The 12,271-nt window shown below is 29.7% G+C and overlaps 7 protein-coding genes and 10 non-coding genes across 17 annotated transcripts, besides 12 other annotated features; all 17 read left to right on the top strand. All coding sequences in view use genetic code 11, as the record gives it.

The window, feature by feature from the left end:
* Positions 1–609: 609 nt before the first annotated feature.
* Positions 610–641: a sequence feature (AT_rich).
* A 745-nt stretch (positions 642–1,386) lies between these two features.
* BEWA_051020 lies at positions 1,387–1,460 on the top strand. Its single transcript has one exon. It is a non-coding gene; the product is annotated as a tRNA-Thr (tRNA).
* A 69-nt stretch (positions 1,461–1,529) lies between these two features.
* BEWA_051010 (conserved hypothetical protein) lies at positions 1,530–2,156 on the top strand (the record flags this gene model as incomplete). Its single annotated transcript has 1 exon — positions 1,530–2,156. The coding sequence occupies one exon, from the start codon at positions 1,530–1,532 to the stop codon at positions 2,154–2,156; it is 627 nt and encodes a 208-aa protein (XP_025033553.1).
* Positions 2,157–2,181: 25 nt separating this feature from the next.
* On the top strand, positions 2,182–2,252 carry BEWA_051000. The gene has a single exon. It is a non-coding gene; the product is annotated as a tRNA-Gly (tRNA).
* Positions 2,183–2,211: a sequence feature (AT_rich).
* Positions 2,253–2,275: 23 nt separating the features above from the next.
* On the top strand, positions 2,276–2,362 carry BEWA_050990. The gene has a single exon. It is a non-coding gene; the product is annotated as a tRNA-Met (tRNA).
* A 422-nt stretch (positions 2,363–2,784) lies between these two features.
* Positions 2,785–2,857, top strand: BEWA_050980. The gene has a single exon. It is a non-coding gene; the product is annotated as a tRNA-Ser (tRNA).
* Positions 2,858–2,864: 7 nt separating this feature from the next.
* On the top strand, positions 2,865–2,938 carry BEWA_050970. The gene has a single exon. It is a non-coding gene; the product is annotated as a tRNA-Asp (tRNA).
* Positions 2,939–2,955: 17 nt separating this feature from the next.
* BEWA_050960 lies at positions 2,956–3,028 on the top strand. The gene has a single exon. It is a non-coding gene; the product is annotated as a tRNA-Glu (tRNA).
* An 8-nt stretch (positions 3,029–3,036) lies between these two features.
* BEWA_050950 lies at positions 3,037–3,119 on the top strand. The gene has a single exon. It is a non-coding gene; the product is annotated as a tRNA-Tyr (tRNA).
* A 15-nt stretch (positions 3,120–3,134) lies between these two features.
* On the top strand, positions 3,135–3,209 carry BEWA_050940. The gene has a single exon. It is a non-coding gene; the product is annotated as a tRNA-Pro (tRNA).
* An 86-nt stretch (positions 3,210–3,295) lies between these two features.
* BEWA_050930 lies at positions 3,296–3,370 on the top strand. The gene has a single exon. It is a non-coding gene; the product is annotated as a tRNA-Lys (tRNA).
* A 218-nt stretch (positions 3,371–3,588) lies between these two features.
* Positions 3,589–3,635: a sequence feature (AT_rich).
* A 370-nt stretch (positions 3,636–4,005) lies between these two features.
* On the top strand, positions 4,006–4,746 carry BEWA_050920 (ribosomal protein L2, putative; the record flags this gene model as incomplete). The annotated part of the gene is made up of 1 exon: positions 4,006–4,746. The coding sequence occupies one exon, from the start codon at positions 4,006–4,008 to the stop codon at positions 4,744–4,746; it is 741 nt and encodes a 246-aa protein (XP_025033552.1).
* Positions 4,747–4,808: 62 nt separating this feature from the next.
* Positions 4,809–4,851: a sequence feature (AT_rich).
* Positions 4,852–5,280: 429 nt separating this feature from the next.
* Positions 5,281–5,349: a sequence feature (AT_rich).
* A 1,112-nt stretch (positions 5,350–6,461) lies between these two features.
* On the top strand, positions 6,462–7,274 carry BEWA_050910 (predicted protein). The gene has a single exon. The coding sequence runs from the start codon at positions 6,689–6,691 to the stop codon at positions 7,142–7,144; it is 456 nt and encodes a 151-aa protein (XP_025033551.1). The 5' UTR covers positions 6,462–6,688; the 3' UTR covers positions 7,145–7,274.
* Positions 7,254–7,332: a sequence feature (T-rich).
* Positions 7,333–7,512: 180 nt separating this feature from the next.
* BEWA_050900 (hypothetical protein) lies at positions 7,513–8,028 on the top strand (the record flags this gene model as incomplete). Its single annotated transcript has 1 exon — positions 7,513–8,028. One exon carries the CDS (start codon positions 7,513–7,515, stop codon positions 8,026–8,028), a length of 516 nt encoding a protein of 171 aa, XP_025033550.1.
* Positions 8,029–8,030: 2 nt separating this feature from the next.
* Positions 8,031–8,666, top strand: BEWA_050890 (conserved hypothetical protein; the record flags this gene model as incomplete). Its single annotated transcript has 1 exon — positions 8,031–8,666. The coding sequence occupies one exon, from the start codon at positions 8,031–8,033 to the stop codon at positions 8,664–8,666; it is 636 nt and encodes a 211-aa protein (XP_025033549.1).
* A 50-nt stretch (positions 8,667–8,716) lies between these two features.
* Positions 8,717–8,737: a sequence feature (AT_rich).
* A 326-nt stretch (positions 8,738–9,063) lies between these two features.
* Positions 9,064–9,087: a microsatellite.
* A 168-nt stretch (positions 9,088–9,255) lies between these two features.
* On the top strand, positions 9,256–10,003 carry BEWA_050880 (30S ribosomal protein S12, putative). Its single transcript has one exon. It carries the CDS (start codon positions 9,554–9,556, stop codon positions 9,926–9,928), a length of 375 nt encoding a protein of 124 aa, XP_025033548.1. The 5' UTR covers positions 9,256–9,553; the 3' UTR covers positions 9,929–10,003.
* Positions 9,514–9,555: a sequence feature (AT_rich).
* A 378-nt stretch (positions 10,004–10,381) lies between the features above and the next one.
* Positions 10,382–10,503: a sequence feature (T-rich).
* Positions 10,504–10,578: 75 nt separating this feature from the next.
* Positions 10,579–11,808, top strand: BEWA_050870 (elongation factor Tu family member; the record flags this gene model as incomplete). The annotated part of the gene is made up of 1 exon: positions 10,579–11,808. The coding sequence occupies one exon, from the start codon at positions 10,579–10,581 to the stop codon at positions 11,806–11,808; it is 1,230 nt and encodes a 409-aa protein (XP_025033547.1).
* A 94-nt stretch (positions 11,809–11,902) lies between these two features.
* Positions 11,903–11,942: a sequence feature (AT_rich).
* A 22-nt stretch (positions 11,943–11,964) lies between these two features.
* Positions 11,965–12,037, top strand: BEWA_050860. The gene has a single exon. It is a non-coding gene; the product is annotated as a tRNA-Trp (tRNA).
* Positions 12,038–12,083: 46 nt separating this feature from the next.
* Positions 12,084–12,106: a sequence feature (AT_rich).
* Positions 12,107–12,271: the final 165 nt, after the last annotated feature.

Here is a 12,271-nt window from a genome sequence, read left to right as displayed (position 1 = left end):
ATTGAGTTGGAAAAGTTTAAGTCTTTTGTTGTAGGCCTTATTTATTAGTGTGTTCGTATTAAATCTGACTCTAGTGAACAAGTAGAAAAATATACTAAGGGGTTGAATAAATTTTCTTTAAGGAACTAGGCAAAATTATTCTGTAACTTAGGGATAAAGAATGCTGTATAGCGTAACATACTTGGCTCAAACGACTGTTTATCAAAAACACAGGTTCTTGCTAAATGTAATTATGATGTATAAGAGCTGACGCCTGCCCAGTTCCGGAAAGTTAAGGTAAGACGCTTAATTAAAGGTGTTTTTTTAAGCTCCGGTTAAACGGCGGCTGTATTCATAACGGTCCAAAGGTAGCGAAATTCCTTGTCGGGTAAGTTCCGACCTGCATGAAAGGCGTAACGATTTGAGCGCTGTCTTAAAGAAAAATTCAATGAAATAATAATGTCTGTGAAGATACGGACTATTTACACCAGGACAGAAAGACCCTATGAAGCTTTACTGTATTTTATAAATGTAAGAACATATTGATATACAGAGAATAGATGGTTAGGAGTCTTAAAACAATTCTTGATATATGAAATACCATTTTTTCAGTATTAGTATTTCTCATGGTTAAAATATAATAATTTAACTAAATTTTTTTAGATTGATAGTTTGACTGGGGCGGTCCCCTCCTAAATAGTAACGGAGGCGAACAAAGGTTATTTGTTGCCGTCTATTAAGACGTCAAAGATAGTTGAAAGACTTGTAATAGCTTAATTGTTAAATGAGACGTATTATACATTAACGAAAGTTTGTCTTATTGACCCGATAAAACAATACAAATGGTAGTGTTATCGATAAACGGATAAAAGTTACTCTAGGGATAACAGGCTGATCTCTCCTAAGAGTCCACATTGACGGGGAGGTTTGGCACCTCGATGTCGGCTTATCGCATCCTGGGGCTGAAGACGGTCCCAAGGGTTGGTTTGTTCACCCATTAAAGCGGTACGTGAGCTGGGTTCAAAACGTCGCAAGACAGTTTGGTCCATATCCGGTGTAAATTTGAAGAACATTGCGATGATTTTTTTTAGTACGTAAGGATTAGAAAAACTATATCAATGGTGTACTAGTTATTTACTTTTTGGATAGGTTTTATGTAGGTAAATTATTAGGTAGCTAAATATGGGAAGGATATAATTGCTGAAAGCATATAAGCAAAAATATTAATTTAAAAATGTTCTTGGAAGGGGTTTTTTTATTAGGTTTAGACTCTAAATAAAATTTACCTTCAGTAGATATTATGTATAAACACATAATTCAAACTATACATTAAAGTGTACGTGTAGAGATACATTTAACTTTATTTTATAGGTTTGTCGGTTTATTTATTATTTATGAATTGTTTTGGCTAATATAGTTTAATTTTATAAAACCTTTGATTTGTAATCGAAAAAATAAGAGTGAGATTCTCTTTGTTAGCGTTTTTGTTAAAATTTTAAACATAGTAGTAATAAACATTATCCACATTTACAGTTATTTTTTTTTAAAATATGGTGTCTTGTCGTAGGTCTAAATTGAAAATTCTTAAAAAGTTTAATTTGTTTGGGGTTTCTTTTTACACAACTAAATTTAATTTAGCGTTAAATAGTGTTGGTAAAGGGTCTAGGGATAGTTTTTATTGTTTTTTTAAAAGTTTTGTTGTTGCTTATAACTTGTTAGCGAGTAAGGTTAATATTGACAGGTTCAGAGAAAGGTTTATGGATGTGTTAAAGTTTTTTAAAACTTTAAAGTCTAGGTTAGATAGTATTTTAATAAGAAGTGGGTTATTTTTAACTATAAACCAAGTTAGACAGAGCGTATCTCATGGTCATGTTTTTGTTAATAGTACTGTAGCACGTACTAGTGCTTATATTGTTAGGGATTTAGATGTTATACATATGGGTAACATATCTGGTAATGTTTTTAAACTTTCTCTTTTTTATAATTCTCTGTTTAATGTTGTTAGTGGTGATTTTTTATACTCTAGAGTGATTAAACATGTTAGATCTAATTCCGGAGTGAAGGAATTATTAGTTGGGGCTACTTTTAGATCTTACGGTTTAACTGTGTGTGTGAAATCTTTTAAAGTTAAGGTTAATAGTAAAGCGTGTTTAGGTGGTGCGGACTTTTTTGTGTGAACGCAGTAAAGGGGGTTTTATTCCTGTATATATAATTTAATGTTAAAATATTAATCTTCCAAATTAATTATGAGGGTTAGAGTCCCTTTATATATAGTTTTATTGGTGGTTTCGTTTTTGTATCTATAGCCTAGTGGTTTATGGCGGTGAGCTCATAACTCATTATTTTTGTTAGAATGTCAGTAGTTCGAATCTACTTAGATACAAATTTTGTAGTTATATATTATATTTGATAAGCTTTTTTCTGTGTCGGGTAAACATAACCAAAAGGTTTAAGGATAAAAATTGTGAATTTTTAATGTGTGAGTTCGAGTCTCTCTGTTTACCCTTTTTTGTTTTAAATTGGAAATGTGGTGAAAATTGGTTATTCACGATGGACTTTAATAAGAGGATATATATCTAATAATACCTAACAACATACAAGAAGTAGTTTTTTAGTAACCACTATAAAAACGCTGTTGTGTTGTTTTAATTCTGAAAGCTTGAGAGGCTTCAAACGACTTTAAAAGAAGGTATAAATAAACAAATAAAAAGTCTTAAGTATGATTGTTGAAAATCCATTTATTTTAGATAATAGTGAGGGTTCGAATCCCTTCATTTCTACTTTTAAGCTTATTTTTATATAAAGAGAAAGATGTCTGAGTGGTCAAAGACATAAATTGCTAATTTAATGTTTAAGGGTTCGATTCCCTTTCTTTCTTAAGTTATGGAATTATAGTTTAATTTGATTAAAATATTACAGTGTCGTAGTAAAGATATGAGTTTGAGTCTCATTAGTTCCGGTTCAGTTTTTACGGGAGCTTTAATGGTCTAAGGGTTGAAGACATTTTCTTTTCAAGAAAATAATAGGAATTCGAGTTTCCTTTAAAGTTTAAATGAAAAGTAGATACCTAAGAGGTTAAAAGGAATAGATTGTAGATCTATTGAATGTTTTCTTCATCAGTTCGAATCTGATTCTACTTATTTTTTTTTGTGCTCCAGATTATGGTGTAATTTTGGATAACACATTCGTTTTGGGTATGAAAGATATTGGTTCGAGTCCAATTATTTTGACACGTAAGGCCAAATAGTTTAAATTTAAAACCTATAATTGCAGATTATAAGCTCTTGGGGAGGGACCAAGTTTGGCCTAGTGGTGGGGTTTACTAGCTTAATATGGTAAAGTAATCGTTTTTTAATCGATAAGACTCTGGGTTCAAGTCCCAGGTAAATCATTAAACTCAATTAAACTAACCTTAACCACAATAATAAACAAAACTACACTTTTATTTTTATTTACTTATAGATGTCAACCTTTCATTCTTTTGTGTACTCTTTAACAATGTTTTTACAAACTTGTTTGGGTATATGCAACAACAACACAAGCATATTTTTTAATAACATAAACTTATTACCTTCATCTTTACCTTATGTTTTAACCCAGTTTAACAAGTTAAAAAAAACTAAAAAAATTTTTAATTTAAAAAATAAAATAAATTACACTAAAAGTAACCATAAATTAGGTCCTACAAATAAAGCAGGGAAATCGAGAACTAGTTTATCCTCTTCGCCGGTATTACGTAAAGGGTTGGTTTGGTTTGGGTTTCGACATTTAAATATTTCTAATCTGCGCTTTAACTTTAAAGTTGTAAGTTTTATGTTTATTTGTCGTAGAAGTTTTACATATATAACTACATTAGAAATATTTAAACTAATTCATGAATTAAACCATAACTACACGTCTGTCCGAGGTGTTTGGGATAGTAATATTATTTCTCCTGTTTTCTTGTCTAATCCGTTGCTTTATAACGAAATTTTAAAACACCCAACAAAAAGTTTAAATATTGTACACTAACTTACATATAATTTTATGGTCATTTTTAGGATATATTGGAAAAAAAAATTAGGTAAAAACAATACAGGGCATATTATAACAAGACACAGAAAAAAGGGAACATCAAAATTTTATATACCGACCGATGTAAACTATTTTAACCATTTTACGGGTTTAGATTGTTATTTTATGTTGTATGATGTTGAATTTTTATACGAGTATAAAAGTTCCGCTATTATAAAATGTGTGAATTTACACGGAGGCAAAAAAGGCGAAATTAGGTATATCCTAAAACCTTATACAAAAACTTCTAAAAATTTTGTTATGTTCTTTGGGGCTTCGGGGAAGGATTATGGGGACGTTAATATTTTACAAAATTACACTATAGGCGACAAAATCTACAACATAGAAAAAAAACCAACTACCAAAGCCACCATGTGCTTAGCGGTTAAAAGTTTTTCTATTATAATTAAAATGTCAGGAAACACAAGTACGATCAAACTACCCTCCAATTCCTTGAAAGTTTTAGAAAATGCTTGTTATGTTTCTTACGGGTTTTCAGACCCACTATTTGGACTATCCAAAACTAAAGCCGGAGATAATAAAATAATAGGTAGAAGACCCAAAGTCAGAGGAGCAGCAATGAATGCCTGTGACCACTCCCACGGAGGGGGAGAAGGTAAAACTCCAATTGGTAAAAAATTCCCTCACTCTTTTGTCGGTAAAAAATTTAAAGGTATTAAAACTGTGAAAAACAAAAATGACCATAACATCTAACTGGAAAAAATGCTACCTTCCGGCCAGCGTGTACACACAAACAAAACTAAAAAAAAACTTCCAAAAAAAATATTTCATATTTAAAACATATTGTAATAATATAATCTTATCTTCGTTGTTCTCTCGTTCTATCTTAAAAATCTACAACGGTAAAAGGTTTCTTACATTAAAAATAAATTCGTTACATTTCGGGCATAAATGCAAAATGTTCATTAAAACCCGTAAATAAGAAGAAACCTTATACAACGAAAAAACCTACCAAAACCCATGTCTAAAACTGTATCTCCTATAACTTTAAGATTCAAAATCACCCCAAACTATATTCATAATATTCATTTGAATAAATCTTTCCCTCTTTTTAAATTTTTTCAATTCATACTAAACTTTTTATACCTTTTTAAAAATAAAACATACAAACCTTTTAAAAAAAAATTCCTACATATAATATGTAACTACTACGATTTCCATAATATATCCCTATCTGTAGTTTGCTCTAAATTTTTTAAAAAAGAACACTTCTTAAAAACATACTCCAAAATTATAAAAATCTTTTTTTATATAAATTATTTTATCAAGTTTTATTTATACAAACTTAATTTTTTTGTGTGGGTCAGACTTAATAAACTAAAAAAACCAAACAGCAGCCCACTCCACCTAATACACACAATAACAAATTTTGTAAAAACTGGTAAATACTTTAAAAATAATATAGTTAAATTTTTAGGAATATTACTACAAACAAAATCCAATATTCGAGGTACGTTAAAGGGGGTTAAATGTATATGTTCTGGGTGCTTAAACAGGGGAGGATCTAAAAAAAAAACCTATAAATATATAAAAGGGGACTTACCTTTATCCCGTTTAACTGCTAATATAGTATTAACTAAACAAGCAGTTAAAACCCGTAAGGGTATAATAGGAGTACAACTATGGACACATATGTAAAACTAAAATGAACTATCTTCTATCGCCAAAAATCACTAAATATAGAACACACCATAAATGTAAATTAAAAAATATAGTACAAAACCATGTTTTATTCTACGGAAGTTGGGGTATAACAGCAACAGAACCAGGCATTATAACAGCGAAACAAATAGAAGCCACAAGACGAATTGTATCTAAATACACTAAAAACATAGGAAAAATGTGGGTTAAAATATTCCCAGACCACTCACTCTCTAAAAAAGCCAAGGACTCAAGAATGGGCTCTGGAAAGGGAGCTATTTTTAGCTGGGTTTATGTAGTCAACCCCGGAAACATTCTATTTGAAGCTACGGAGGTCCCAACAAAAACAAAACATAAAATCCTACATTTAATTAAATGTAGAATACCAATTAAAATAAAAATAATATGCCTAAAAATCTGAAATGCAAAACGGAACTATAATAAAACATATAAGAAACTCCAGCTTATACGTAGCAGCAAAACATAAACTACATAAAAAATATAAAAAACTACAAACCAAAAACAAAAAACACAGAATAAATAACCCCAGACTTGAGTTCGCTCTAGGAGATGTTATACACATCAAATACAACTCCAAAATATACCTGTAAAACTAACAATGGTAAACATAGGAACAAAATTTACATCAGCAGACAACAGCGGTATCAAAAAAGTTAAAACTATAAACCTACTTAATAGAGCTAAACATTTAAACATAAACACATTAACCGTAGCTGTAGTCGAAAAAGGAAAAAGAATTAAAACTAGAATAAAAAAATCCGACATTATAAAAACTATTATACTAAAAACCAAAACATATAACTATAAAAACCACAAAGGATTTAAATTTAATAGAAACGCCGTAGCCTTAATGGGGGAAAACAAATTAATGTGCTCTAAATTAAAAGGAATACTCCCGTCCACAATAAAAAACCACACGTACAAATCTAAAATAAACCTAAAAAACACAACTTTTATATAAAACCCCACTTTAATGCTTACCGAAAAAAATTTACTTAAAAAAATAGTAGTATACGCACATACACGCAGAAAAAAAAAAACTAACTCTAAATTTTTAACCGATATAACTACTTGCCTACACACAATAACAAGACAACACCCAACCTTTATAACAAACCATAAACATATAATACTAGGAGTACAATCCACGATTAGAGGTAAAAATTTGATTAATTTTATACGAAAATTAAAATTATATACCTTTCCTAAATTCTACTCTAATAAATTCATAAACCAAAAAATATGTTCGTTAGATAAAAACTACAACTTAAACCTAACTATTAAAAATCAAACATATTTTTTCGAGTATCTTGCAACTTCCTTAGTAGAAACCTACTACACCTTTAATGTAAAATTTATTTTTAGAAATAAAATACCCTCTGAAAAAAAAATATTTTATCTAACCCAAAATTTACAACTCTCGCTATAAAAAAAAATAAAATGGTAAAAATAATTAACACAATCAACACCCATTTCCATTTAAAACACACTTTAAAGGAAGCAATATTAAACCACCTCAACACATTAAACTATATACAAAAAACCAAAACAATAACAACAAAAAACAACACCAAACTAACAACATATAAAAACAAAACTATAACATACATAAAAATACTGCAAAAACCTTCCCAAACACTAAACATAAACATCCGAAATTTAAAAAAACTAACCAAAAACATAAAATCTGGGGTATTATTACTGTCCACACCTAAAGGGGTAATGACCCACAAAACAGCACTAATAAAAAATCAAGGAGGAGAAATATTATGCTACATCCAAACCCTACAAAAATAAATGAACATAAAAACATTTACCACAGTAATTCCTGCTTTTTTAAAAATTTTCGATAAAAAAAGTAAAAAATTAACTTTACAAAATCTAAACATCACAACAACCACACTAAACAACACACAAACCCACAGTACTAAAATTAAAATAAAAAACACACACCCAGCCTTTAAGACCTTCAACAACACTATCAACAAAGAACCTACAACACAAACAACACTAACAACAACTTTAAAAATAGTGAAAATATACCATAAAAGTTACATACTTAACAACCACAAAATTGTAATAAAGTTAGGACACTTCAAAACCACAGTCATCAACCTGCCAAAAAACAACAAACAAACAACAGCAACAATAACCCAAAACGGACATTTAATAAATATACATACAAACAACTACAAAAACTTAACCCAACTTACAGCAATAATAAAAAACATAGAAAAACCAAACATATATACAGGAAGGGGTATATATCATATAAACGAAAACATAAAACTAAAAGAGCACAAAACATACTAACAATGATCGTAGACTACTACAAAACCATACTAACACATACAACATCACCCACTATACTAAAAATACTAAACACGCTAACAACCTACTTACCCTTATTGTCGCCGCCCAAAATCATAAACAATATTAAAACCCCCCTATCTTTCTGTAATAAAACAGCTATAGACAGAACAAATAAAAACACCATAATAACAAAACTAAACAGACATATAACAAACCCCATAAGCACAACAACCAACACACAACCAAATTTAAACCAAATAATCCTACTGATACAAAAAACCTCAATAACACTCAAAACAAACCGCTTAACTAACTTTAAAGTTATAACAGGAATAGGAAACGGAACTAAATGGGTAGGAATAGGACAAAATAAAAACAAACTACTGAAAACAGCATTATTGAGGTCGGGAGATAACGCATATAAAAACATATACAACCTAAAGCCTGTATATAACGACTATAAAAACCTGAAATATAAGGGGAGCAAATTCAAAATCATAAACAAACCCACAAATATATATAACCTAAACACCTATAACAACCTTACAAAACTATCGGGAGACAAAAAAATAAAATTAATACCTATTAAAAAAGGAGCTAAAATAAACACATTAAAAGCTATTCTAAAATTTTTTTAGACCAAAACACACAACTAAAAATATACAATGAATTTTATACATATAACACCTTATATAAAAATAAAAAAAAACAAACCTAAAACAACAGAATTTACTAACATATTCGGGATAAGTAAATACACCACCACGTTTATAAGACAGACTCATAATGTACCTATATACGGAAAAACTTGCGACATAACCCCTATACACCACCTCCACCTAAAACAAAACTTTAAACACACCACCCTAAATATAGACAAGTATAAAAAAAGAACTATATTCTTACATAAACAAAAACTTAAAAAACTAAAAAACCCAACCTATAATGAAAATAAGAACTTCAATAAAAAAAATATGCATAAACTGCAAAATAATAAAAAGAGACAACAAACTAGTAAACATATGCACTAGTAACCAAAAACACAAACAAAAACAAAAATGAACAAAACACCATCAACACCACACATACAACAACCCAAACAACACCCCACCACAAACATGGTATGTGTATCTTTCAAAAAAAACAACACATTTTTAACAGTCAGTAAATTCATTATATACTTCGATTTTTACACATTTCATAAACTGCTTATATCGTACTCTTGCGGATCCCAAAACTTTAAAAACTCTAAAAAAAACTCACTACAAGCATATAACGCAGCCTCCACAAGACTCATATTTTTCCTTCTAAAAACTAAAAATACCAAAATACACATAATATTTAAAGGGCATAAAAAATTTAAAAACTCCCTACTTACGATATTACTTACAACCACATACAGATATGAAACAATAAAATTATTATCCCTAAACAACGAAATATCATACCAATATAACGGTTGTAGGTTAAAAAAACAAAGATTCCTATAATAAATCTATAATAATAAAAATAACATAATAAAAAAATGACTATAAACCAAATACTAAAAAATAAAAGAAAAAAAAAACGCCTTAAAAAAAAATCCGCACTACAAAACTGCCCCCAAAAAAGCGGACTATGTAAAAAATTCTTTGTAGTAACTCCCAGAAAACCTAATTCTGCGTTACGAAAAATAGCCAAAATAAACCTATCAACAGGTAAAACCATACTGGCATATGTACCGGGAGAAAAAACAATAATACTAGAAAACAGCAAACTTCTAATAAGGGGAGGTAACACAAAAGACTTACCGGGACTTAAATATAAAGTTGTTCTTGGAGCTTTAGACGCTAGAGGATCTAAAAGACAAAATAAAAGATCAAAATACGGAATAAAAAAACCAAAACCAACTCTAAAATAACTTACCTTAAAAAAAATAACCTCTAATGAAAAAAACCAACAACACAAATAAAAGTTCCATAATCCACATACTATTAAAAACTATTCTAAAAAAAGGTAAATTACATACAGCAGAAAAAATACTAACACCAAAAATAAAAAACAACACAAAAACATCGATAAAAAAAATCATAGAACATCTTATAGCTTCCTCCTTTCTGCCGTTACAACTAATAAAACCAAAACAAGGACTTAAATACCAACTATTAAAAACAAGCCCATATAAGACAATATCACTATCCTTATCTTTCTTGTGTAAAACGTTAAAAAAAAACAAAAAAAAACACTCATTTACTACCGGACTACAACAAACACTAGAAACCTCTTTAACAACCCCAAATAACATATTACATAAAAAAAAGAAAAAAACTTTAAAAGAACTTTCTACGTTATCGGAAGACAGTTTCCACACATCAAACAAAATTAAACAACCAATACACCAAATAAACTATAGAAAAGCCTTATTAAAAAGCATAAACCAAACACCACATATAACACAAAAAAAGAAAACAACACAAAACATAAAATATAACACAATGTACGGAAAAACTATCAAACTAACACCAAAAACGTTAAATTTATTAAAAACCAAATAAACAACCCACAACAAACATGATAAAAGAAACTTTTATAAGATTAAAACCGCATATAAATATAGGAACCATAGGACACATAGACCATGGAAAAACAACCTTAACATCCGCTATAACTAGTACCTTAAAACACAAAGGAACAGCTAAAAAAGCATATTCTTACGAAGATATAGACTCTACAAAAGAAGAAAAAACCAGAGGAATAACAATAAACACCACACACGTAGAATATGAAAGTGCAAAAAGACACTACGCACATATAGACTGTCCCGGACATGCCGACTATATTAAAAACATGATAACAGGTACAGCACAAATGGACGGAGCTATATTAGTTGTGTCTGCTGTTGACGGACCTATGCCTCAAACAGTAGAACACCTACTACTCGCTAAACAAATAGGAATAACCAAATTAATAGTATTCCTAAATAAAGAAGACCAAATAGAAGACACAGAACTAATAGAATTTGTAAAATTTGAAATAACAACACTTCTAGAAAAATACAAATTCGACCACATAAAAACACCTATCCTGTCCGGATCAGCTTTAAAAGCCTTAGAAGAACTTAAAACCCAAAACACAAAAACAACTAAACCTTGGGTAGAAAAAATATTAACACTTATAAATACGCTAGACGAATACATACCAGAACCAATAAAAAACACAAATAAACCATTTCTAATGTCGTTAGAAAACAGTTTCTCCATAACAGGTAGAGGGACGGTAGCTACAGGAAAAATTGAAAGAGGTGTTATAAAAGCAGGAGACCAAATAGAGATCCTGAGTTCTGGGAAATCTAAAACAACCTCAGTAATAGGTGTGGAAATGTTTAATAAAACACTACCAACAGGGGAACCTGGAGACAACGTTGGTCTACTTCTAAGAGGCATCTCTAAAAAAGACCTAAAACGTGGGGATATCATATCGAAACCAAAAACATTAAACTTCTACAGCACTTTCAAGGCAAATGTATACATACTAACTAAAGAAGAAGGAGGAAGACATAAACCTTTTACAACTGGGTATAAACCTCAATTTTTTATAAGAACCCTTAATATAACGGGAGAAATAGTGAAAATAGAGACAAGTACAAACAACATGGAACTAGAGTTAGTAATGCCTGGGGATAATATACACCTAACTATAAGCCTGGATAAACTAACAGCACTAGAAACGGAAACAAAATTCGCCATGAGAGAGGGGGGTAAAACTATAGGAGCAGGAATTATAACAACTCTTATTAAATAAAAATGAAACAAACCACAGAACTTAAAAAAAATTTACTACGCAGGATAAAAAGAGAAATTAATAAAAAAAAACAATATAACCTAAGAAACGAGTGTTTAAAACAAATAAAAAAAAACTTAAAAAAATAAAAAAAACCACATATATAAAAACATTAAAGCCGGTTTAATTTAAACAGAAAAAATAAAGGGTTCCAAACTCTTCGTTAAAAGTTAGAGTCTTTTAACCGGTACCAAAAACAAAAAAAACTATCTAATGAACCTAACTACAAAACTAACATTAATAAAATTTATATTAAAAACACACACACTGGTAAAAAATTTAAATCTTAATAAAACTATAACAAACCAACAACGAACCCCTATAACCCCACTTACACAAGCATACCAATATATTTTAATTTTTATCGTAATTCCGTTATATGTTATCGGTGTCTTAACCGTAAAAAGCATACAAAACATTAACA

This window comes from Theileria equi, apicoplast (assembly GCF_000342415.1).
Source record: "Theileria equi strain WA gcontig_1105316255047 apicoplast, whole genome shotgun sequence".
Taxonomy (NCBI): Eukaryota; Apicomplexa; class Aconoidasida; order Piroplasmida; family Theileriidae; genus Theileria; species Theileria equi.
The sequence above is the reverse complement of the archived record's forward strand: the minus strand, read 5'-3'. Positions and strand labels throughout refer to the sequence as shown.